At 37.3% G+C, this 26372-nt stretch overlaps 1 protein-coding gene and 1 non-coding gene across 13 annotated transcripts in view; one reads left to right on the plus strand and one right to left on the minus strand.

The window, feature by feature from the left end:
- The first annotated feature begins 8752 nt into the window (after positions 1-8752).
- On the plus strand, positions 8753-8859 carry LOC112207085 (U6 spliceosomal RNA). The gene has a single exon (XR_002941559.1). It is a non-coding gene; the product is annotated as a U6 spliceosomal RNA (small nuclear RNA).
- A 1599-nt stretch (positions 8860-10458) lies between these two features.
- Positions 10459-26372, minus strand: part of SUCO (SUN domain containing ossification factor) — a 78473-nt gene continuing 62559 nt past the window's right edge. For 9 of the 12 annotated variants that reach the window (XM_063811470.1, XM_054673178.2, XM_514000.8 and 6 more), the window contains 5 exons: positions 22090-22194; positions 20059-20213; positions 19491-19582; positions 13489-13544; positions 10459-12477 (listed from right to left, as the gene is read on the minus strand). In XM_063811470.1, the coding sequence (XP_063667540.1) occupies positions 12034-12477; positions 13489-13544; positions 19491-19582; positions 20059-20213; positions 22090-22194 (852 nt within the window). In that variant the 3' untranslated portion in view covers positions 10459-12033. Of the gene's footprint in view, positions 12478-13488; positions 13545-19127; positions 19219-19490; positions 19583-20058; positions 20214-22089; positions 22195-26372 lie in introns of all 12 variants that reach the window. The other 3 variants (XR_010157304.1, XR_010157302.1, XR_010157300.1) reach the window with 1 other exon arrangement.

Raw genomic sequence — 26372 nt, forward strand, 5'->3', positions numbered from 1 at the left:
TGACCATGAGAGATTAGGCTCGCAGACACATTGAAGGGTGAGAAAAATGGAATTTATTGGGTGAAAAGGAAAAAAAAGGGAAACAGGGACTCTCAGCAAAGCAAGAGTCCTGCTACTCAGTTTCCCACCTCACAGATTCATCCCCATGTTCCACCTCAGAACAGGAGAAGCCAGGCTCCTCCCTACTGCAAAGGGCGTGAACTTCTGTGGCTCCACCTCATTCTCCCAGTGCACAGGCTGGTTGGAGTTTCTCTGGGGACCCCTTTATACTTGGCTGTTTCATTCCTCCCTCTAAAGAAGTATATCCAAGTGTCTTTAGAATAAGGATAAGGACAAAGACCAATCCTAACTGCTTCCTGCTGACAGGGGGCACTGTTTTGAGGAAAATGGCAGTCAGCACTCCCTCAGAGACCTAAGGGTTCTCAGCAGAAGGGGCCATCATCCAAGACTCCAGTTGCATGACTGTTTGGAGTTTGATGACCTGAAGGCAAGAAGAGACAAACCAGGTCATTAGAAAACATGTATTAAAATGAGAAAAGCAGGGGGTAAGGACAGCTCAAAAATCCCAAGGCCTTTTACCATTTTGCCAACATGTTGGGCTCCTGGGTTCCCTTCCCCTGAGTCCAATCCTAAGCCAACCAGTTTAAGGTTTGGGAAATTAACTTTTCCCAGTTCAGAGGATGCATCCAAGGGGAGTGTCCCATAGTATGGAGACACAATTACCTATCAGTGAAGAGAGGACAGAGGAGGAAAAAAGAAGAAGAAGGTGTTTTTTTTCAAAGGAGATTCAGGATGCATTTGAAAGGGGTACAGACTGAAGATGAATGGCTACCCATCTAGAAAGAGAGGAGCAGGCATCCCTTGTTGCGGGAAGTCAGGGACCCTGAACAGAGGGACCGGTTGAAGCTGTGGCAGAAGAACATAAATTGTGAAGATTTCATGGACATTTATCAGTTCCCAAAATTAATACTTTTATAATTTCTTATGCCTGTGTTTACTGCAGTCTCTGAACATAAATTGTGAAGATTTCATGGACATTTATCACTTCCCCAAACAATACTCTTATAATTTTTTATGCCGTCTTTACTTTAATCTCTTAATCCCATCATCTTCGTAAGCTGAGGATGTATGTCACCTCAGGACCCTGTGACGATTGAGTTAACTGTACAAATTGTTTGTAAAACATGTGTGTTTGAACAATATGAAATCAGTGCACCCTGAAAAAGAACAGAATAACAGCGATTTTTCAGGGAACAAGGAAAAATAACAATAAGATCTGACTGCCTGCAGGGTCGGGCAGAATAGAGCCATATTTTTCTTCTCACACAGAGCCAATAGACGGACGTGTGAGTAGGAGAAATATCGCTAAATTCTTTTCCCAGCAAGGAATATTAATAATTGATAACCCTGGGGAAGGAATGCATTCCCAGGGGTAGGTCTGTAAACGACCTCTCTGGGAATGTCTGTCTTATGTGGTTGAGATAAGGGATGAAATATGCCCTGGTCTCCTGCAGTGCCCTCAGGCTTACTAGGATTGGGAAATTTCAGCCTGGTGAATTCTAGTCAGACAGGTTGTCTGCTCTCAAACCCTGTTTCCTGTTAAGATGTTTATCAAGACAATACGTGCCCAGCGGGACATGGACCCTCATCAGAAATTCTAATTTCGCCCTTGCTTTGTGATCTTGCTCTGCTCTTTTGCCTTGTGATCTTTTATTGCCCTTTGAAGCATGTGATCTCTGTGACCCACTCCCTATTCGTACACCCCTCCCCTTTTGAAATCCCTAATAAAAACTTGCTGGTTTTGCGGCTTGAGGTTGCCACCACAGTCCTACCAATATGTGATGGCACCCCCGGAGGCCCAGCTGTAAAATTTCTCTCTTTCTCTTTATTTCTCAGACCAGCCAACTCTTATGGAAAATAGAAAATAACCTATGTTGAAATATTGGGGGCTTGTTCCCCCGATAATCCCTGGTTCCTTTCTCTTCCAAGCAGATACCCAAGGTACGTGAGGGACAGTAGGAAGAACATCCTCTTTCTTTCTCTGTCCTTGCAGCCCCAAGTCCCAGCGACCTTGGCAGGTGCCATGATGAGTGCCAAACAGCTTGTACCCATGAAGCAGGGAGGGCCTAGAGAATAGAAATTATCTGCTCTCACCTATGTCTCTTTCCCCCTGCTGTCAGTAGCCTTGGCATTCCCTAGACCTCATTTTTGCCAGTGATACTAGCATGACCTGTATCCATGAAACAGGAGGCTTGTCTTAATCAGCAGGAATCAACCATGCTCACCTGTGCTCTGCCTTTTAACTTCCATTATCATCTGCCTCTGGATCCCTTAGATCCAGTTTTCTTTCCTAGGGATCCAAAGCTTAGAATTGACAAAATTCTTTGGGACAAAACTGTGTCTTGGTGGGGTTGTGGGGTGGTGCATGGACTCCTTATCAATAAGCCAAATGCTAAGGTGAAACTGTGGAACTGAGCCCTCCTCCAACAAGGGAGAGAAAAGGATGTCTTGTGATACATTCAGATGACTGGTAGCTAGTTATGCTTGCTAAGATTTGGGTGCATGGTGCTTGGCTTTGGTTAGCTCCCTTAGTCTTACTTTCCCAAAAGGAATCCTCTGAGTGATGGATGTCCTATTTATTCCCAACACCTGTCAGGATTTGCAGGATAATTGCTCAGAACTAGAATATTGATCCAGACTTCTACATTACCCATCCCTTTTGTTCTTTCTGAGCTGCAGCAGGAGATTGCTGGTTGGTTCACAGCAACAAGCAGGGTGTCTAAAATGTAGGCGAAAACCTAAAAACAACTAATGAGCTTATAATTTAATGACAAATGTATGAGTTTTGAAACATAATTTATCTCTCTCCGGTCCTCATTTTTGTTAAAAAAAATCATGATAGGACTGAGTTGTTTGCAATAGATTTTAATCTTATACTTGGCCTGATTACTTGCATAAAGTACAACAAGAATAATTATTTCTACACAGGCCTTTTGGATTGGCTTTGATGGAACTCTATTCTGTAAGGAATCTCAGATAAGACCTTTTAAATTCAAGCCCAGCCAGGGGTTTGTATCCTCAAACACCTGTTAGTTGGGTGATCCTCTCCTCTTAAGGTCCCAAGATTAACTTGGAGCTCCTAGGCCTGTTAGAAAGTGACATTCTTTATTGACCACAGGTCAGGAGCCCTGTAGAGAGACTATGTAGATAAGGGTATGAGGCCAGTTTTTTCCCCACGGGGCTGTTATCAGCTCTGCAAGTCAGGCTTGATTCCTTAAAGTGAAGCATACACTTCCAGTCAAAGCCTTGGTAAAACAACCAGTTTCTCCAATTGCATCCCGTTGCAAAAGAAAAATGGATTCTTATTGCACTGATCCGAACAACTATATTGCTATGAATTAAGAATACTCACAGATGGTTTCCAAATTCTAGAAGAACCAGGAAGAGAGAAACAAACATGCTCCAAATTTTGTTCACAGGAGTATACCTTACTCAATTATTAATGGCCATAAATAGTTCAAAGTAAGTTTCCTCAACTCTGAAAAACAAAACAAAGTTCAGCAACATTTCAAGCCAAAGTAAAAAAGATTTGCTTCAGTTTCCTGAGTTCAGTCCATTTCGTTATTGATTTGCTTGATATTCATGAACATTTCAGCTCTTCATGAGTCCTGTACATTTTTCATTTATTCCAATGTCACAGTCTCCAAAGTTATCAAAAACCTGTGTTTGAGGTCACCTACCTATAGTTCTATAGCTTTTTATAAACTGTCTTTTGAAAAAGATTAGAACAAGACAACAATTGTCTACAAATAACAAAATGTCCAGGGTAGTTACAGTTAGAAACATGATTGACAAAGAAGTTTGGTTATCTCCATGGTTTACAATAACCGAACATAACCTTAATTATGATTGATAGCATATACTTAGACATTAGAATTTTAGGAATCCCATATGGTTTTGGAACATATATTAGTATTATTCACCAAAATATACCTAAAGAAGATTGAACATCATTTTGTCGATCCCATGTACCTAAACATGTAAAATAATCCTGTTTACCTCTCTTTTCTGAACACTCCAGAGGCCCTCTGATATATCCAAAAAGCCAGGTGTCAGGAAAGAAAATTTTGAAACTAAAGTTCGATTTTAAGAAGCCTGTTAAATATGTTAGCAGTTTAAAACACCTGATGTTATGAAATAGAATTCTAGATGCCCATAATTGTTTATTTTGCCAAAATGATGACTCAGAAATTTTAAAGAAGCAAAAGCCTTTTATAACCCTTTACAAATTTTGCCAAAGGGCAAATCAGTGCCCCAAGAATACTCTGTTGTGCTTTCATTCAAAAACTACACAATATACCCCCCTGAACCTAGTCAATATGTTCACACAGAGAATCTCTTTCACAAGATTAATTCCCACAATCCTTCCACCACTTTTTTGAACCCGCAGCTTTATCCTAATTTAGAATAATTCTTTAACCCTAGGCAAGAATTTACATTTTCTTGCCTTTTTGTAATCTTTAATTAAAAACACATTTTACTGTTCTTAAATACCTTGCATGTGAATCTATTTTCAGTAGTTTCAATTACATGTTATAATGGTAACCTCTAGCAATTTTAACTTTAATGTAAAACCTGGCAAGTTGTTTTAATTTTGTGCCAGGTGCAGCCAAGGTTTGACTCCTTCCAGCATGATTAAGAGCATGGTTAGTTCCATATGTCCCCAGGCCTTACCACCAAAAAGCAGTTTATAACCTCAAAACACTTAGCAAAGCTTGCATCTGACCTGCGTAATTTAGTCCACCTATTTATATTTTGATGACATCTGCTTTTTACCAGTAATATTTAAGGTTGTTTTTATTTCTCAAATATTAAAGTCATGTGAACTGAAAGGTATCACAGCTTTTACCTTCCCTTTAAAAAATATTTGATCCAAGTGCTTGTCTTCCTTCAGGCCAATTAATTAGAGCTCCTTTTCTAGACATCACACACAACACATATATAGCTACACAGGCAGAAGAAAACACAGTCACCAGGTGGAGTCCTTTAAGAGACATGGCTAAAAAAACATGCAGATATCAAACCAGAAAGGACTAATTCCCCAAGGCAGGATTGCTAAACAAAGCCTTGCCGCTAGGTTACAGGCCATGCCCCCAAGTTGTAAAACAAGATGGAGGCCTGAAGCAAAGTTTTCTACGAACCATACAGACACTCAAAGCACACCAGTTGGCTACAGCTTAAGACCAGTCTCACAAATCCTTTTTCACAATTAAAACTTTACAGAGAATATAAAGAGTGATCCTTATCATTCTTAGCTTAGAAAAACGTCTTCTAAGAGGAAAAAAACCTTTCTTAAAGGTCAACTCTTGACCTGGTGGAGAAAAGGAAGGAAAAAAAAAAACACTTTAAAAATGCCTAGGGGAGAACCTCTTATTCTTATGCAACTGGGTTCCTCTTCCGGAGGGAGAAACTTAATTGCTGTCAGACGAGAGTTGAACTCCTTCGCAGGGGAAGATGAAGACACTGTTAATGTGTGGCATTCCCCAGCCCCAACTGGGAAGGGAGGGGGAGTGAGGAGCCACTGTTCACCTGTCCATCCAGAAAAAGGAAGGAAAAGGCCATGGAAAGACCCCTGACCCTGGGAGTAATGGGGGTGAGGGCCTGGTTTCCCCTACCCTCAGAAGTCCAAAGATGAAAACACTTAGAAGTGAAAGGGAGAGATTTCTTGGTTTGCATCTCAGTCACCCTTTCTTAAGCCCCATGTTGGGTGCCAACGCTGTTGTAGGACTTTCTCCTTAGTTCAGCTAAAAACAAGGTCCTTGTCACACGACCATGAGAGATTAGGCTCACAGACACTTTGAAGGTTGAGAAAAATGGAATTTATTGGGTGAAGAGGAAATAAAGGGAAAGAGGAACTCTCAGCAAAGCAAGAGTCCTGCTAGCCAGTTTCCTGCCTCACAGATTCAATGCCAGGTTCCACTCCAGAACAGGAGAGGCCAAGCTCCTCTCCACTGCAAAGGGCACAAACTTTTGTAGCTCCAACCTATTCTCTCAGTGCACAGGCTGGTCATAGTTTCTCCAGGGACCCCTTTATACTTGGCTGTCCCAGTGGTATGACTAATGGATTGTAGGATATGGTGGGATGAAAGAATTGTTAAGAGTTAGGGTGGGAAGGGGGTATGAACTAGTAAAACAGGAGGTGGTAGTCAGAACCAGATGCTTAAAATTCATATTAAGAAAGAATTATGGATTTTGGTAATGATGAAAACTAGGATTTCATCACGGGAGTAAGTGGCCAATACAGTCTGGAGAACAAGATCATTAGAGAAAGCAAGGAACTGAGAAACTAGAAAAACTAATGTAAGATAGATATTGAAATCATCAAGAATTATAACAGAAGCAGCAATGGAATAAGTGACCCCAAGAATAAGGGTGAGAGAAAACAGGGGATCATTTGCAATAAGGAGAGACAGCAGGTGGTATAGTTTGTTGATACAAGATTCAAAGAGAAATTTAAGCAAAAGTGGAGAGTAGTCTTATAGTGGCATTGAAGATTAAGGACAACAACTAGCCTATCTTCAGGCCCATTGGTGTGAGGGGTATAGGAAAAAAAAGTGACCTCCTGAGAAGGATTCAGGGAAGTAGTTTCAAATAGAACAGAGGCAAAGCGAAGGCTGAAAGAAATGAAAGATTCCAGGGAATTTTACTAATGACTGGATTAGAGTTCCAGAGGGCACAGAAGTGTTTTAGGAGTTGGGGATGGAATATGGATCCAGAAAAAAGAATGTTACAAGTCATATGAGGCTTCTTGTGGTTATAAAATTAACAAGAATCTAAGACATGAAATTCACCTTAATGGTTTTGAGGCACAAAGTTGGCAAGACTTTATACTGGGCAGTAGAAAGGGGTGGCAACATCTTTGCCGGAGCTCTGCCGAGCTCTGGTTTGCCCTACTGACCCTCATGATGACAAAACTGAGGGGTGGTCTTTCTCAGAGTATACTGGACTCAAAACTCCCTAGTGACCTTTCAAATGGTGGTGATGATGGAGAGAGGCTGGAGATGATGGAAGTCTTACACCAAGCATAATGAGCTCCTTTCTTGACCCCTGCTGATAGATGTACAGAAACCAAGGATCAGAACCCTGAGCATCTGAAAACTGATGGTTTATGTTTAGTGTGTACTATGCCATGTATATGACAGTTATTAGCACTCTTGATCCTCAAAGCAACCCTTTGAAATAGGTGCTCTTATCTTCATTTACAGGTGAGAAATCTCATGTTTAATGAGACTGTGATTTGTCCAATGCCGTACCCAGTAAGAGGTGGATAGCAAATATGAAAAGAGGCAGTCTGACTTTAAAGCACTTGCTTTTGAGACAGGGTCTCACTCTGTTGCCTAGGCTGGAGTGCAGTGGTACAATCATAGCTCACTGCAACCTGAAACTCCTGGGCTCAAGTGGTCCTCCTGCTTCAGCCTCCTGAGTAGCTAGGACTAGAGGCATGGACCACCATGCTCAGCTTATTTTTATTTATTTATTTATCTATTTACAGAGTCTCGCTCTGTCGTCCACCATGCCCAGCTTTTATTTATTTATTTAGAGACAGAGTCTCACTCTGTTGCCCAGGCTGGAGTGCAGTGGCACGATCTCGGCTCACTGCAACCTCCACCTCCTGGGTTCAAGCAATTCTCCTGCCTCAGCCTCCTGAGTAGCTGGGATTACAGGTGCATGCCACCATACCTGGCTAATTTTTGTATTTTTTTAGTAGAGATGGAGTTTCACCATGTTGGCCAGGCTGGTCTTGAACTCCTGACCTTGTGATCCACCCACCTCGGCCTCCCAAATGCTGGGATTACAGGCATGAGCCACCAAGCCTGGCCATGCCCAGCTTATTTTTAAAAAACTTTTTGTGGAGATGGGGTCTTGATATGTTGTCTAGGCTAGTCTTGAACTCCCGGCCTCAAGTGATCCTCCCATCTTGGCCTCCCAACGTGCTGGGATTACAAGTATGAGCCACTGTGCCCAGTCAGCACCTGCTCTTAAACTGTGTAATATACCATTTCCCTGGGGAGCTGGCTATTTTAAACTATCCTGGGATTAAAACTTGCTCTTTATTCACTTTTTAAAAAATCATCAATACTTACGTTTGCTCAAAAGTCCTTACAAGTGTTATAACATAAGGCATTTGTTTGGGTTTTAGTATTTGGTGATCTGTCAAAAAATATGAAGCAGATTTGGTAGCCCAGGCTATATGACTTCAAAATAGCAGTAATAAACTCTGTTGTAAGCAAATATTTGAAAGATCATTTTTTTGAGATGGAGTTTTGTTCTTGTCACCCAGGCTGGAGTGCAGTGGTGCGATCTCAGCTCACTGCAACCTCTGCCTCCTGGGTTCAAGGGATTCTCCCACCTCAGCCTCCCCAGTAGCTGGAATTACAGGTGTGCACCACCACACTTGGCTAATTTTTCTATTTTTAGTACAGACGGGGTTTCACCATGTTTGCAAGGCTGGTCTCGAACTCCTGAGCTCAAATGATCCACCTGCCTCGGCCTCCCAAAATGCTGGGATTATAGGCGTGAGCCACCATACCCAGCCTGAAATATTAATTTTTAAAGTAATAGATTAAGTGGAGTGTAATGCGGAGGTTATTGTTCCAACAGGATATTTTAAAGAATGTGTTAACTATAAATACTCGTGGGTTGGGATAAAATTTCAGTGACAACATCAACACATTACTCAAAAAAGCTCTTCCTGCTCACTTGGGCAGCTCATCCACTAAAACTGGGATGATTCAGAGAAAGTAAGTATGGACCTTGCACAAGGACAATATTCAAAGTCAGGAAGTAGTCTATTTTTTTTAGACACTAAATAGACAATACAACCAAATGAACCTTGAATGGACCCTGGACCAAAATAAACAAATGAGGGTAACTGAAGAAATTTGACTATATACTGTGTATTAGATATTATGGAATTATTAATTTTCTTACATATTATACAGGTATTATGGTCACATAAGTGAATGTCCTTACTTTAGGAAAAAATATGCTACAGTATTTAGGGGGAAAGGGTCATAATGTCCCAACTTGCTTACAAATGGCTCACCAAAAAATGTTTTTTTATATATATACACATAACACACATACATATCTTTATACATACATGTATACATATAATACACATATACATATAAAACACATACACATGAAGAAAACTAAAAAGATTAGCAACTGGTGAATCTGGGCAAAGGCACATGGTGTTCAACTTATCTACAGATTTGAAATTTTTTAAATCAATCAGTTGAAGAAAAGCAGTACTTCTAAGTTGTCCTGTTGTGTGATTTTGAATAGACTTATCCAATTACATTAACCAATATAAGTTTATATCTATCTCATGTTCATGCGTACAAGTTTGTATATTCAAACTGAGGACACATCTAAAAATGGAAAAATAAGCAGCAAGGTAAGGGAAGCACAATAACTGCAGACGGAATCAAAAATGTTTGCCACTGGGAAGCAAGAAATCTTTGGTAGAGAAAGATGGGTGGTACTGGTAGTGTGTGTGTGTGTGTGTGTGTGTGTGTGTGTGTGTGAGTGAAATGGTACAGAATAGAGAACTGTTTTCTGTTCTTACTTTATAAGCCTTATAAAACTAATTTATCAAATTATATGTATGCATAACTTTTTTTTTTGAGACAGTCTCACTCTGTCACCCAGGCTGGAGTGCAGTGGTGCAATCTCAGCTCACTGCAACCTGTCTGCCTCCCAGGTTCAAGCAATTCTCCTGCCTCAGCCTCCTGAGTAGCTGGGACTACAGGCATGTGCTACCATGCCCGGCTACTTTTTTTTAATTTTTATTAGAGACGGGTTTTCACCATGTTGGTCAGGCTGGTCTCGAACTCCTCAAATGATCCCCTGCCTTGGCCTCCCAAAGTGTTAGGATTATAGGCGTGAGCCACAACTTTAATGTTTTTAAAAATTCAATTAAAAGAATTGTTTTACTTTGCATCCTTTTTCTTACCAATTCCCTAGTTTCCTTTTATTTCATAGTGTTTTAATGCTTTACTTAACATTAGAAGAAATAAAATGAGGTTGATCATCAGGGAACACTAAAAATCCCATTGGATAAATATCTATATAGTTTTTGCTTCTTAATAGGCATAAATCTATTATTTTCACTTCTTAAGTTTTTTTTCTCATGTAGTTATGTGAGAGAGGAAAAAATAAACCTCATGTTACAAAATGTTATGCTGTATTTAGATATGAAAAACTGAAATTCTGATAGCCTAGGGAGCAAAATGTTTACGTAAAAGTACCATCATTTTGTAGTTGGCTGAAATGTGATCAATATTGAATGGAATGCTGCTATATTTAGCTTTAAAAGTGGCAAAAACTTAAATCTCTCTTCAAAGATTAATAATTTCTGAGTTCTCTTTTAAAAGACAGAAGAGCCAGTAATTAATAAAGACAAGTGTTCAGATTTATTTGGAAATTCACAGTTTCTAATGGCACTACAGCTCCGTAGTTACATATTGAAAATTCTCTTCCCACAACACACAGATCACATAATTTCTCACTGTATCTCTGCTCTCATCTGGACCTCTTTTCAAGGGGCTTCTATAAAATCAGGCCCTCTTGCTCTGAATAGCTAATTGTGCAGACAGGAAAGAAATTTAAATCTTCTAAAACACGCTGTTAACCTAAAGCAGCAACTTAAACAAACAAAAAAGGCGTTAAATAAGTCACATTACAAACAATACCCAAGAAAGGTATTAGGCAAGTTTAAAAACAGTTATCACTACTAAAAGTGCTCAATAAGTTATAACTTAAACATCACAACAATAAATGGTCAATTCTCTCCCTTTCAAAAAGAAACATGTTCCACTTTCATTCATTACTGTACAATCATACTAAGAAATCATTTTATTCAAATACAGTTGCTGCCAATTATTTTTTAAAGACAAAAAAAAAAGACAGAGACATCGACATCACATATGTATTACCTCTGCACATTTGTAGCCAATACAAAGCAAACATCAAGGAATAATAATCTCTTTAGACTTAACCAATTAGATTAAGCTTGACAAACTCACTAACTGGATCTGTGCATATGTATGCAGGCAGTGATTATATCATGAGACTTGTACTAATTGGCCAAACCTTCAAATTTTATATTCATACTAATCAAAACAGTGAAAGTTTGGAGGATTAGTGTTTATTGTGTATGTTTAAAATGTAAGCTAAAGAAAACCTTCACAAATGGTTAAGTGTGTTTAAAAGGTGAATTTGTCAAAAATTTGTCTGCATATATCAGTTGTTTGCAAAAAAAGATACTGTAGGGATTTTTCCTCATTGAGTTAGTAACTAAGTAAGAAGTAATCCAGTCTGAATAAGTGAAAATAACAAGAGCATCACCATCTACCTAACAGAACAGACTTAAAAATTCCATTAAGTGTTCATTTCCAGTGAGTTTGCTAAACAAAGATCCAGTTGGCAAGTTTTTAGGATCTTTAGACTGTCCGACCCACACTGCTGAGCTTCAGGCACAGACCCCCTTAAAGCATTGTAGTGTTTGCAGCTTCAAAAACCTAACAAAGTTATAAAAGAAATCAAATAACAGAAAAAGTTATCCCTCCTCTTCCAGTGGCATTATAAATAGACAAAAGGCACATAAATATGGGAAGGTGCAAGAAATAGGAACAAAGCTAAAGGAAGAGGTTTAGGCTTTCATTCCTATCCCACCTAAGGAACTGGGCTTCCAAATTACTTTTGTCCCAGTAATTAATCTTGTGAAAAAACATCTTTATAAAATGTCTACCATTGTCCTTATAGGAAGTGATCAGCTTTGTAAAACTGTAGCTCATTAACCAAGATTGACACAATCCCATCTACTTTTTAAAAAGGCAGAAACCATAATTTCTGAATGCCTTTCCCATTAATATTTTCTCCCTCCCCCAAACCCTTCAAATACCACAGACTGTTCTTCAAAGAACAACAGCAAAAAAGTCTTCTGTATGAAAAGTTCAATTAATTTTAGATATGTCCCGAGACTGCTGTAACACCAAATGTTCCCACGGTGATCTCTTTGTTTCCTTTGATTATGTCATGCAGGCTCGGCAATGATCCCGACTTAGTCTGTATTAGAGTTTTTATCAATTTTCCTTGGTCTTGGACTTTAGATCGCCTTCGTTTTAAAGCCCTCTTCTCAGTTTTTGTCTTTTGAGACTGTCCATTGCACAGACTTGTGCAAGCTGAAATGCCACAAAAATAGGACTCTTCTGACTGTGATGAAGTTTCTGAGCTTCCTTCAGATGGAGGACCTTTATAAGAAGAGTGATAAACTTCTCCCATATTAGAAAAATCTCTCTGGTTCGTAAAGGGCTTTCTTCCTTTTATGTCTCCATTGGCTATGGGGTGCAATGGTTCTTCAGGCTTTATGGTCTCAATTTTTTCAATTTTGTACTTGCAGCGCTTCTTCTACAACACAAGTAAAAGAAAAGTTAGTAATGATACTTCCCATAGTAACCTTATCAAACACCTAGAGAGCTGAGCTAATAGAGAAGTGCCACCTCCTGGTGAAAAGTAAAACAGTATTATAAACAGCACAGAACACATACATTGTTATGTTCTATATAGATACTAACATCACCTTCCCATTTTGTAAATACTACTGAATCAAAACTCTTTAAATTGCTTACCTGCTACCTATGAATATAGGTTTAGGGAGTGATACTAATATCTGAATACCTACTAACTGCCAGATAGCATACAGGTTGCTTTCATGTATTATGGCAGCTATTAACCCTGAAAGGTCGGTATTTTATCCTTGATTCTTAAATGAGAAAAGCAAGGTTCAGATGTTTGGTTCTTTGCCCAAGTTACAATGTAGTAAGCAGCCGGGTTGAGAATGAATCTTAGGCTATTTGCCTACAAAGTCCAAGTTCTTTCACCTAGATGAAATTACAACTAAAATTAGTATAACTTAATTTGAAAGGCAAAATGAAAAAGCAAAGACTTTGAAGCCAAAAAATCCTAAGTACATTCTGAGTTGCTGTTTTTTCATTAAAAAAAAAAATGAGGATAACATCATCTTCAGGTTGTGGTGAGGATTAGAGGAATGGTGCATGCTCTGTGCTTGGCATGCATTCGGTAATAAATAATGACAATCATCCAAGGATCAACAAATTTTTTTTGTGAAGGGTCAGACAGTAAATATTTTAGGCTTTGCAGGTCACACATTTTCTCTCTTGCATGCTGTTCTGTTTTATCACTCTTTAAAAATGAGAAAACCTATCTGGCTCATGGCCCATATGGCCTGTGGGTCACAGCTTGCTGACCCGTTAATATTTATTTACAACATTATCATGATAGAAAATAAACATTCAGTTAAGGACTACTTAAAGGTAATTACCTTAAACCTTTCAACCTCTTTTCTTCATTTATTATCACAAAACATAGCAATAAACTTAAAAAGAAATAAACAATTACCTTCTTTTCTGGAGAAAACTTGAGGGGTTCTACAATGTACAAATCATTTGGGTCTACTGTAAGTAAAAAAAAAAAAAGCAGATGTAAAATGTAAAGTGGATTTGGTGGATTTGCTATAATTAAACACTGAAATAAGACAAATCATTCCTTATTATCCTCTAGTAATAGAACCAATGAATTTGTATCAGGTTAACTATATATTTATGCATTTTAAATTAGTAAGCAAAAAGAGGCAAGGTGGAAGATGATATGATTCCTATACTTGACTGGTCGTCTTCAAATAACTATACTTCTTAAGTTGTTAACTAGTAGCTGGTTATCAACCAATACAATAACGATCTTTCTTTGGGCCCAGCCTCACTCTTTTACCTGATAAGAAAAGAAATATTCCTGGGTAAGCTAACACCAAACCTACAGATCATTTGAATACTTTCCTAAAAGACTAGCCTCTAAACTGTGTCACAAAGGTAGATTAACAATGTGCAACAAGTAGTCGTGACCGTGTTTGGAAGCCAGTTAGAGAAATAAACACAAAAAGAGATCCATGATATTTTTCTCTGTTTATTACTATGATCAAAACTATGAAATCCCAATCTAAAAACAGCTTGAACATGCAATATATATCACTAAGCAATAATGAATGAACACTTCTGGCATAGTGAGTAAATTAGATTTATTAGTTTTAGCCCAAAGTTTCTAAGGTTTCATTACTCTAAGCAGCTTCAAGATATATCCCCACCCCACCCCCACACTGACAAAATAGACACACATTTTTAAAAGGCTATGAGACTTTAGTCCTATTCAATCCACTAAAAATAAACAATTTAAGGTCTGACAGAGACAAAAGCTTACACATAGCAAATTCACTACAGAAGCTCTACACATTTGGGAAATTTATTAATACAATTCAACCAATTATAATTTTTTACATTATATTTCAGAGATTTATTGAGAAAGTCATCAAATATATGAAAATATCAAAACATCCCTCTAAACAGTCATTTCTACCAGATTACTAATCTTAATTTACTTTCTTTAATAATGATGTCTATTTCTAGAAACAGTTATGTTATTCAGATCAACCTCTACAATGAAAGCAACTAAGTAATGATAGTTTGTTTTTTTTTAAAAAAATCACTAAAAGCATTGAAAAGCTGCCAAGAAAGTAATCCCTAGGCTAAAACTGAAAGAAAAGTGGGAACCCGGACAGTCAAGTAGAAGACAAAAGTCATTTTTGCCCTGAAAACATTTGCCAACACAAGAATATATGAACTTTGGTTCTGATGGTATCATAAGGGAATGGATCAGAAATCAGGTCCTAGGGCCCACCCAAAGTTTAGTGTAATAAGATACCATCTCCCTGTGTACAGTAAACTGAGACTCCAAAGGACTATATTCTCAGGGAAAGAATGAAGCCATGCATGAACTTGCAGTCCAAATTATCATCACCTGGTGGCCCAACAAACCACAAGTCATGAATGTAAGGTATTACATGAATGTAACACACACACAAATTCCCTCTCAAATAAAAACCTATATTCTAGGCCTCAAATGATCCCTACAAATAACTTTTCAAAGAGAAAAAGTAGCACACAAAGACACAACATACCCTGAGTAAGAGCTTACAAAGACAATGAACAGACTCACAAAAATTTAAGATATTAGATTTATCAAACACAAACTATAAAGACAATTATGCTTAATATGTCTAGAAAATAAGCTTGAAAATATCTGCAGGAAACATATAACAAGGAAAATACAGACCTGGATTTTTAAAAAATACAAAAAGAACTCCTGGAAATTGAAAAAATAACTGAAATTGAAAACCCAATGAATAAATTTGCAACAGTAAGACTGCTGGCCTGGAAACACATCAGAAGGTATCATCCAAAATACAGCATAAAAAGTCAAAAAGGTGGAATGTTTACAAGACAGGGAAGATATACGGAGAAGTAATATGTTTAATTAAATATGAGAATCTAAAAGAGACTGGGGCACAGGGAATATCTGGGAGGAAAAAATAATGGTTGAGAATTTCTCAATAATCAGTAAAAGAAACCTACAAATCCAGAGCTCCAAAGAGCCTCACGAATCTCAAAATGATAAAGAAAAAGAAGAGGAGAATATTTCAGTTTTAACTAATGACAAATGAAAGCTCCGAAGAATAAAAAAATTAGTAAACGTGGGGTAAATTTAAATGAACATTAAGTGTAAAAAGAAATACCTTGTTGAGTTAAAATTAAGCAGAAAGAATAGAATTAAAATATACAAGAACAGTAACATAAATAAGGCTTGGGACAAATAAGAGTTTTAAGATCTATGTATTGTTAAGGAGAAGATACAAGTATTGATGAACTTGAGACTTTGGCAAACATTAATACTTCTGACTTCTAGGGTAACTAGTAAAAGAACAGAACCAGTACACAACTTCCAACATAATGGCAGTAAAAGGGAATATTTACTTCCTCCCCAATAAAAAATCTTAATGAAAGCATGGAAGGGGAAAAAAAAATAAAAATAAAAAGGGATACCCTTGCCCATCTAATTTTCATAACCCTTACATACCAAAATCCAACATGAGAAAATATTACACGCCAATCTTATTCATATAGATGCAAAATTTCTAAATAATTATCTAACAAAATTATGTAGAAATATATACAATACAAAATTCACACACGTATATCATGAGCAACTGGTATTAAAAATGCAATATAAGTTTAACATTAGAAAATCTAATATAATTCATGTTTGTAACATTAAAAATGGAAATAAAATGTAATATAAAAAAATTTATAGAATACCTATGACAATAGGTAACACATAATGACAAACTACAGAATAAAAAATCCACAAAACATCTATGACAAATACAATCTTAGCAATAAAACACTGTAAGCTTTCCCTTTGGAACAAGACAAAGATGCCTGTCAATCACTTTTATTTAACATTGCTGAAAATGCAAGCTAACACAGCAAAGAAAGCAAAGGAAACAAAAGCTATAAGGACTGCAAAGGAAAAAACAAAACTGTCTTTGTTCTCAGTATACGTACCTGTATTCACGGAAAATCCAAAATAATCTGCAAGTGAACTAGTAAAATGACACTGCTTATATAGAAAGTTCACCCTAAAATTCACATAAAATCTCAAGTGACCTCAAATAAGGAAAATAATTTTAAAAAGAATGAAGTTAGATAACTCACACTTCCAGATTTCAAAACACATTACAAAGGTATAGTAATCAAAGTGGTAGAGTACTGGCATAAACACAGACAAATACACCAATGGCACAAAATAAAGAACACAGAGATAAGCCCTCATGTACATGGTCAACTCATTTTTAAGAAGGGTCCAAAGACCACTCAATGGGAAAAGGACAGTCTCTTCAACAAATGGTGCTGGAAAAACTGAATATTCACATTCAAAAGAATGAAACTGGACCCTTATCTTATACTATATACAAAAATCAACACAAAATAGATTAAAGACATAAATCTATAAAAGTCTTGGAAGAAAACAGGGGAAAAGCTTTATGACCTTGAACTTGATAATGATTTCTTGGATATGACCCAAAAGTACAGGCAACAAAAACACAATAGACAAATGGGACTTCGTTGAACTTAAAAACTGTACATCCAAGGACACAATCAAAACAGTGAAAAAGCAACCTAAAGGATGAAAGAAAATATTTGCAAATCATATTATCTAATGGGGGTTATAATCCATAACGGAGGTTATAAAGAATTCCCTGAACTTAAAAACAAAAAACTCAAACAATCCAACTAAAAAATGAGCAAAGAGATATTTGTATACCCCTGAACAGCACTACTCAAACAACAGCCAAGAGGGGAAGCAATCCAAATGTCCACTTACAGATGAATGGATAAAGGAAATGAGGTACATAAATACAATGGATGGAATATTATTTCACCCTTTAATAGGAAAAAAATTCTGTCACATGCTATAATGTAGATGAACCTTGAGGACATTATGTTGAGTGAAATAAGCCAATCACAGAAAGACAAATACTGTATGAATCCACTTATATGGGGTATCTGAAGTAGTTGAATTCATAGAAACAGAAAATAGAATAGTGGTTGCCAGGGACTGAGAGAGGGAGAAAAGGGGAATTGGTTAATGGACACAGAGTTCAGGTTTGCAAGACGAAAACATTCGGAAGATCTGTTTCACAACAATGTAAATATACTTACTACTAATGAACTGTACACTTAAAAACTGTTAAAATGCTAAATTTTATGTGCTTTTTATCACAATAAGAAAAAGACATGGTCTCTCCCACAGAACTTAGAAGTGAAAATAAGGCAAGTAAAAATAGGTAAAATCAAAGCATACTATGATAAATGCCATAACAACAGAACTTATCAAACAACAGAAGAAATAAATGAATTAACTATTGGTAGAATCAGGACTAAAGTCAGTCTCCTACCTACTCTACTCAACTTTCTTTACTGGTAAAGATACACCAAGATGACACTGTTGTTTAAAATAGAAGTAATTCTATTATCAGGTGCAAAAAGCTACTCTGGCCCTAAAAAATTGGATAAAGAGAAGAGAAATAGTAAGATAGTCACGATTTCACTTAAGACTAGAAATGCTGAGAAGTAAAAATCTAACTATTTCCTAATTGCATGGGTATACCTCAAATAAGGAATGTTTAGAATATGAAGTAACTGTAACTCTCATACGCAGCTGATAGAAGGGCAAATTCATAAAACAGTGTGGAAAATTGTATGACAGTATTTACTAAAGCTGAACACACACATACCCTATGATTCACCAATCCCATTTCCAGTGTATACCCAACAGAAATGCACAGGTGTTTACCAAAAGTATGTAACAACCTCAAAATGAAAATAATCTAAATGTAAATGAATAATGTACAGTATACCTATATAATGGAATACTATAAGGAACGAAAATAAACAAATGCCTATAGTCAATGGTATGGTGAATCTCACAATGGTTAGACATCAAAATACTGGCTACTCTGGGAAAGGATGGGCAGTGACTGAAAGAGCACAAGGAAGTTTTTGAGGTGCTCATATTCTACTTCTTAATTTAGGTGTTATTTGCACAGCTGTATTGTTTGTGAAAATTCATTACATTTTACACATAATTATACTTAAATTAAAAATTTCCCTTATAAAAAGACGTATCAACCAAAAGAAAAAGAAAAAAGCAAGGAGGAAGAAGAGATTTACTAGCTTTAAGTAAACACATGTAATGGGTTAAGTCTGTAAAGCTTTGTGATAATAATAAACCAGTGAAGCCCAGGAATGATTACTTGAATAATTTAATCAATTGAAACATGCTACTCAGTTACTAAATCCTACAACCAACGATTATTAAGAAAGCACTACTAAATAAAATATGTAATTAATTTAGTTATTTTAATATTAGTATGAAAACAAATTTCTAATTCTCTTAATATGCATTAATTACAAGATACTGAAATAGGAAAATATCCACTCAGTACACATCCATTCATTTAAATGTAAGTATTTATTTAGTGTTAGACAATGGAACCTAATTATAGGTTCTGGGGCTAAAAAAAAGAGACCAGATTTTTGTTCAGAAAGTGCCTCATAGTCCTAAACTAGAGACAAAAGGGGTCCTACCTGTATAAGAGGAGGAGGCAGAAAAGCACAGGATGCTATGGGAGCACATTCAGGTTTTCCATATCTGTTGAACTTTCTCAAACATCCCTTTCTAAAAAGAAATACTTCTAAACAGGAGCATGTGCAAACAAAGCTACCAACTGCTAATTAAACTAAGCCCCCCTCCCTACCCTCTGGGCTTTTAGGAACAAAGACAGATATAAAATGTGAAAATGATAAAGTGGCTTGACACAGCACAAAGACAAAGGCTACTTGTATCCATTTTTTGTTGCAGATGGTCATGAACACAACACTGACATTATATTTATGCCAGAAGCTAGTTTCATGTTTATATATACATATTATATATCCACAGAAATCTACCTTCTTTGCCAGTTAACTGTAGAGACTTGGATCTCATGAGTGGGAATGAAGTTCTTCTTTTCAAATTCATATCATCATAGGAAGAGAAACACCTAACACATTAGGAAAAATACATATTGGTTACAACGAGTAAAGCACATATAATTTACTCTTTTGTTGAGGCTACACAGAGGTTATTGAGAACTGTACATACCACACGGGACTAACTCTAACACTCCAGTTATTGCTAATACAGGTGGAAAAAAAAATTTAGAGATCTTTGTCTAAAAGGTACTGTATTAAAATAGTATTCTCTTCTTCCTTTGAATTCCACATTTAAGCATCTTTCTCAACCAAATATTTCAGGGGTTTCATGCACTTACTATTAGTGTTTTCTCTATTATAGTCTAAAGAGCCAGGTTAGGCATAGGACCATCTTACTATCGAATGATGTTTTTAATGTTTTGGTTTCAAGATAATCATATAGGGAAAGAAATTACCTCAGTCTCCCTTTATTTGCTTAAAATTTCTCAAAAATATATAAAGCATAGTAAAAAAATAAAATTGTGAAATATAATGCTGATATTACCTTTTAGGGCTTGGATACTGATTACTTTTAGGAAGTTTTGAAATATAATCTCCATCAAATTGAGAAGTATTTCGACAACGCTGCATACAAAGCATCAGTCCCAAGACAACACAAAGAACCAAAGATATGACAAGATAGCTTTGTCGATCTGAAACCTGAGATGAGAAGAGGGTTAAATAATAATCATAGGAAATCATATTAGGAAAAATATAAGGGTATCTAAAATTCAAAGGACAAATCATTTTAAGTATTTTTTTAATGTGCTTCAAAGACCAGAAATGCAGGGCATGCTCTTTGAAAATAAACTATGACATTAAAGAAAAAAAATTCTTTGCAGCATTCCAATTCTTTCTATAGGAGTGAAACCTATGGAAAAGTTTTAGAAATAAAACAAGAAATATATTTACACCTTTATCTATCTCACCAATTGTTAACATTTTGTCACATTTTGTTTGTCTTTCCATTTACACTATCTCCTCCTCAAGGAGAAAAAATAATTGTGCTTTTACCCAGTCTTTCCCATCTTATAAAATGAACTATCAACCACCCAGTTATGTAAGCCCAAAACTTAGAGATCAACCTTAGTTCCTTAAGGCTTATCTTTCTACAACTTACAAATATTCTGAATTCAACAAGTTTACACTGTTCTCCACTTTTAGAATCCTACTCTAAGTCAATACCACCTCATTCAGGCTACTGCAATTACTTTTTTTTTTTTTTTGAGACAGAGCCTTGCTCTGTTGCCCAGGCTGGAATGCAGTGGTGTGACCTTGGCTTACTGCAACCTCCACCTCCTGGGTTCAACTAATTCTCCTGCCTTGGCCTCCCAAGCTCCCAAGTTGCTGGGATTACAGGCACATGCCACCACACCGGCTAATTTTCTTGTATTCTTAGAAGAGACGGCGTTTCATCATGTTGGCGAGGCTGGTCTCCACCTCCTGACCTCGAGTGATCTGACTGCCTGGGCCACCCAAAGCGCTGGGATTACAGGCAAAAGCCATCATGCCTGGCCTGCAATTACCTCTTAATTGGTTTCCTGTCTGCTTCTGCTCCTGCTGTTCCCCAACAGGCAATTCTCCACAAAGCAACAAATGGAGAGTTTCTCAAAGTGCTAAGCATTAATGACATGACCCATATCACTTCTTAATACTTCTAATGATACAAAGATTCAAATAAAATTCAAACTCTAAATTGTCTACGAAGTCCTACATGACCAGGCCTCTGCCAATATCTTGAACCCATTTCTCAGCTTCAATTTTCTCACTCACTCTGCTCCAGCCATACCAGCTTTCTTTCTGCTGTCAAACACACTACACTGTTTCTACTCTCCAGTCCTTTGCCCTAGTTCTGCTAGAAACAGGTTTGTTATCATTCCAGGCAATGTGTGGCTGCTAACTCCTCTTGAGTACTTAGTTGTAATACCACCTCCTCAGATAAGCCTTCCAAGATCACTCTAACTAAAGCAGCATCCCTTACTCCTACCACCCTACACACACACACACATTTAATTTTCTTCATAGTATGTATCACTAGGAGAAATTATCATCTATTTATTTATTTACTAAATGTATTCTATCCCTCCCCCAGGACGTAAACCCTGTGAGGCCAGGGACTATTAACTACCGTATACCACAACCTAGGAGTGTACAGCTCGCACTTCACATACACTAGACGCTCAATAAAAAGTTTTTAAATCAATGAAATGTTTGCTTTGTTAAGCAACTTTATAGGCCTTTTTGAATTGAAAATGAAGTACGTGTTGCTACTATCAATGCTTACAAAAGGCCTGCTAGAAGTTTTATACCTATATTATAGGTATGGCCTAAATTATGAAAGCCATATTTTACAAAAGACTATGATAATATATTTTCAAAACTTAAAAATGCCATATTCTGGTTTTTGAAAAAGTTCACTACAAATGACAATTTTGTTTGGTCAAAGTTTTAGGTACCATGTTCATGTTAACAAGCCTGGCTTTATGAAAACCTCTATACATGCATTGGGTCTCGCAATACCAGCAATAACAATTACCTCCCGTTTCAATTCTGCTACTGTTGCTGATAAATTTGAAACAAGCTGTGTCATGTTGGTCAGCTGTGCCTGTAGCAACTGGATGGCTTCAGTTTGCCGCTGATCCTATGATAAAGGAATTTATTTTTTTTGAATATTAACTACAAACTATTAACATTATAAATTGAAGTCAAATAATCTAAAAAAAACCATTAAGTTATTCCAAAACAAATGTATTAATAGGAATCTCAATGAGTAAGTAAACTTTGAACAGAAATTATAGAAATAAACAAAACACGAAGTATCTGGGACCATGTCTAACCCTCCCCAACAAGAATTATTATTTATTTATTTTTGTCACCCACTGCTACAATGTGAAATACTGTATAACAGAATTTGATAAATTACTTTTCAAATCAACATGTGCTCCATATATATAAACTAGCATATAACCAGAAATATTTAAGAAGTCAGTGTTTTTAAAGCAAAGCAGTTGGCGCAAAGACAAATTGAAAATTTTCTGAAGAATTTTTTTGGTTATAAAGTAGGCTCAAAACCAAGTTTTAAAAATTTCCTTCATAGCATATTATATTGGAACTTAGGATGGTACATAGTGAAATATCCATAATTGTTCATCCAACCAATGCTAAAATATCACCAATGAAAGAAATGCATCAAAAATGCCTATCTTTCCATCTGTTTTAGGCAGCACTGAATTTTAGAAACTTTTATAATCAACAAAGATGTCTTATTTATAATATAGTTTGTATGCATACTTTAGGGAATTCTACATCACAATCATAGTTATGACCCTGTATTAGGGAGACTTTAACTGAAAATTTCAACTTTTATTTTTTTTTGAGACGGAGTCTCGCTCTGTCGCCCAGGCTGGAGTGCAGTGGCGCAATCTCAGCTCACTGCAAGCTCCGCCTCCCGGGTTCATGCCATTCTCCTGCCTCAGCCTCCCGAGTAGCTGGGACTACAGGTGCCCGCCACTATGCCCGGCTAATTATTTGTATTTTTAGTAGAGACGGGGTTTCACCGTGTTAGCCAGGATGGTCGAAAATTTGAACTTTTAATAAAGTTAGGGAGGAGGAAACGAGGGCAGGAAGAAGTCAAGGAAATCTAAAACTCTTTTAGGACCTTATATGAAATATCTACATAACTATTTATTATTCTAGACCTAAGTTTTTCATATTTTGATTCAAAAACTTTTTTAAAAAGCTGTGTACCTGTGTGTGGAGAGGGGGGGTGTATAAAACTGTAACAAAATATTTCACTTACTTCCCTTACTGTGATCCACTATGGTACTTTCTATCCTACTTCATCTTTCCAAAATGCTAAATGTGACTTTTTAAATTGTTTCTTTTGAATCCTGACTTACATTTGACTCTGATGAATTCAAGACAGTTATAAACATTTAAAGGACAAGCTATTAAAGTTAGTAAGTTGATTAACACTTCTAATCAGGATTAACTTCCAATACTATTAATATACAACATTGTTGAAAAGTACTTACATAAGTCTTTGAGACACAAGACATAGATGCTACATATCAGCAAAGAGAAAATACAGAGGAAGGGGCATTCGTATTCAAACTACTGAAAGCTAAATAACACACTGTGTTCATGAGTCAGAAGCCTTAATATTAAGATGACATTATGCAAATTAATCTATAAATTCATCAACACAATCCCAATCAAGATTCAATTTTTTTTTGGTAGAGATTAACAAGCTGAGCCTAAAATCCACACAGAAATGCAAAAAACTACTACAGCCAAAACAATCTCGTAAAAGAATAAAATTGGAGGACTTAACATTAGCTGACTAAAAATGTTAATATAAAGCTACAACAAACATAACATTGTGTTATTACCTTAAAGATAGACAAGCAGATCAATAGAACAAAAGCCCAGAAACAGACCCACATATATATGGTTAACTGATTTTTATCAAATGTACAAAGGAAATTCTGTGGAGAAAGGACACTCATTCCAACGAATGATTCTAGAACAAATGGATGTCTATATGCTTTGCTCTTCTAACCCTGACTTTCCAAAAAGAACTTTGATCCATACCCTGTAACACATCAAAGTTAACTCAAAATGAATCATGGGCCTAATATAAAACTAAACTATTAAGCTTCTAGAAAAAACAAAGGAAAAAATCTTTGTGATTTTGCGTTAGGCAAATATTTCATAGAGCAAAGAGAAAACTGATATATTGGGCTTCAACAAATCAAAAACTTCTGCTCTTCAAACCACACTGTAAAGAGAATAAGAAAACAAGTAATGGATTGGGAGAAAATATTCGCAAAGTGTATCTCCAATTTATAACGTGCCATGAATAGGAGAGTAAGATGCACCTAACAAAACTCCGCAGTATAAGGCCTCCTCACTTCACCATCCCTGAGACCCAAATAACCTTTTAGAAGAGTGTAAAATTTCTTTATTATGTGACAACACACATATCACACTAGAGGTGCAATACTGAAATAGTTCCCTTAAAATCAGCAAGATAGGGGAACGGTCATAATTACCAGTCCTACTGTATCACTATATGGCTCTAGCCAAGAGATAGGGGGGAAAAAAAGGTATGACGATCAAAAAGAAGAAACAAAGCTGTTCTTACTTGCAGTCAATAAGATTATCTACATTAAAAAAAAATACACACAAAAATATTTTAGAGTTTAACAAAGTTGCAGGAAAGTCCTCTATGTTTCTATTTAACACACACACACAATGTACTATGAATAATGCTCAAGAAAACTTTCTTGGAAGGTTCCAAGATGGCCGAATAGGAACAGCTCCAGTCTATAGCCCCCAGCATCAGCGACGCAGAAGACGGGTGATTTCTGCATTACCAACTGAGGTACTGGGTTCATCTCAGTGGGGCTTGTTGGACAGTGGGTGCAGCCCATGGAGTGTGAGCCAAAGCAGGGCGGGGCACCGCCACACCCGGGAAGCGCAAGGATCAGGGAATTCCCTTTCCTAGCCAAGGGAAGCTGTGACAGATGGTACCTGGAAAATCGAGACGCTCCCACCCTAACACTGTGCTTTTCCAATGGTCTTAGCAAATGGCACACCAGGAGATTATATCCCGCGCATGGCTCGGAGGGTCCCATGCCCACAGAGCCTCGCTCACTGCTATCACAGCAGTCTGAGATTGAACTGCAAGGCAGCAGTGAGGCTAGGGGAGGGGCATCTGCCATTGCTGAGGCTTGAGTAGGTAAACAAAGCAGCCAGGAAGCTCGAACTGGGTGGAGCCCACCGCAGCTCAAGGAGGCCTGCCTGCCTCTGTAGACTCCATCTCTGGGGGCAGGGCATAGCTGAACAAAAGGCAGCAGAAATTTCTGCAGACTTAAACGTCCCCGTCTGACAGCTTTGAAGAGAGTAGTGGTTCTCCGAGCATGGAGTTTGAGATCTGAGAATGAACAGACTGCCTCCTCAAGTGGGTCCCTGACCCCCATGTAGCCTAACTGGGAGGCACCTCGCAGTAGGGGCCAACTGACACCTCATATGGGGCCGGGTGCCCCTCTGAGACAAAGCTTTCAGAGGAAGGATCAGGCAGCAACATTTGCCATTCTGCAATATTGGCTGTTCTGCAGCCTCCGCTGGTGATACCCAGGCAAACAGGGTTTGGAGTGGACCTCCAGCAAACTCCAACAGACCTGCAGCTGAGGGTCCTGAATGTGAGAAGGAAAACTACCAAACAGGAAGGACATGCCACCAAAACCCCATCTGCACATTACCATCATCAAAGACCAAAGGAAGATAAAACCACAAAGATGGGGAGAAACCAGAGCAGAAAAGCTGAAAATTCTAAAAATGAGAGCGCCTCTTCTCCTCCAAAGGAACGCAGCTCCTTGCCAGCAACAGAACAAAGCTGGATGGAGAATGACTTTGACAAGTACACAGAAGTAGGATTCAGACAACTGGTAATAACAAACTTCTCTGAGCTAAAGGAAGATGTTCGAACCCATCACAAAGAAGCTAAAACTCTTGAAAAAAGATTAGACGAATGGCTAACTAGAATAAACAGCATAGTGAATACCTTAATTGACCTGATGGAGCTGAAAACCATGGCACGAGAACTACGTGACTCATGCACAAGCTTCAGTAGACAATTCGATCAAGTGGAGGAAAGGGTATCAGTGATTGAAGATCAAATGAACGAAATGAAGCGAGAAGAGAAGTTTAGAGAAAAAAAGAGTAAAAACAAATGAACAAGGACTCCAAGAAATATGGGACTATGTGAAAAGACCAAATCTACATTTGAATGGTGTACCTGAAAGTGACGGGGAA

Source organism: Pan troglodytes, chromosome 1 (assembly GCF_028858775.2).
Source record: "Pan troglodytes isolate AG18354 chromosome 1, NHGRI_mPanTro3-v2.0_pri, whole genome shotgun sequence".
Lineage (NCBI taxonomy): Eukaryota > Metazoa > Chordata > Mammalia > Primates > Hominidae > Pan > Pan troglodytes.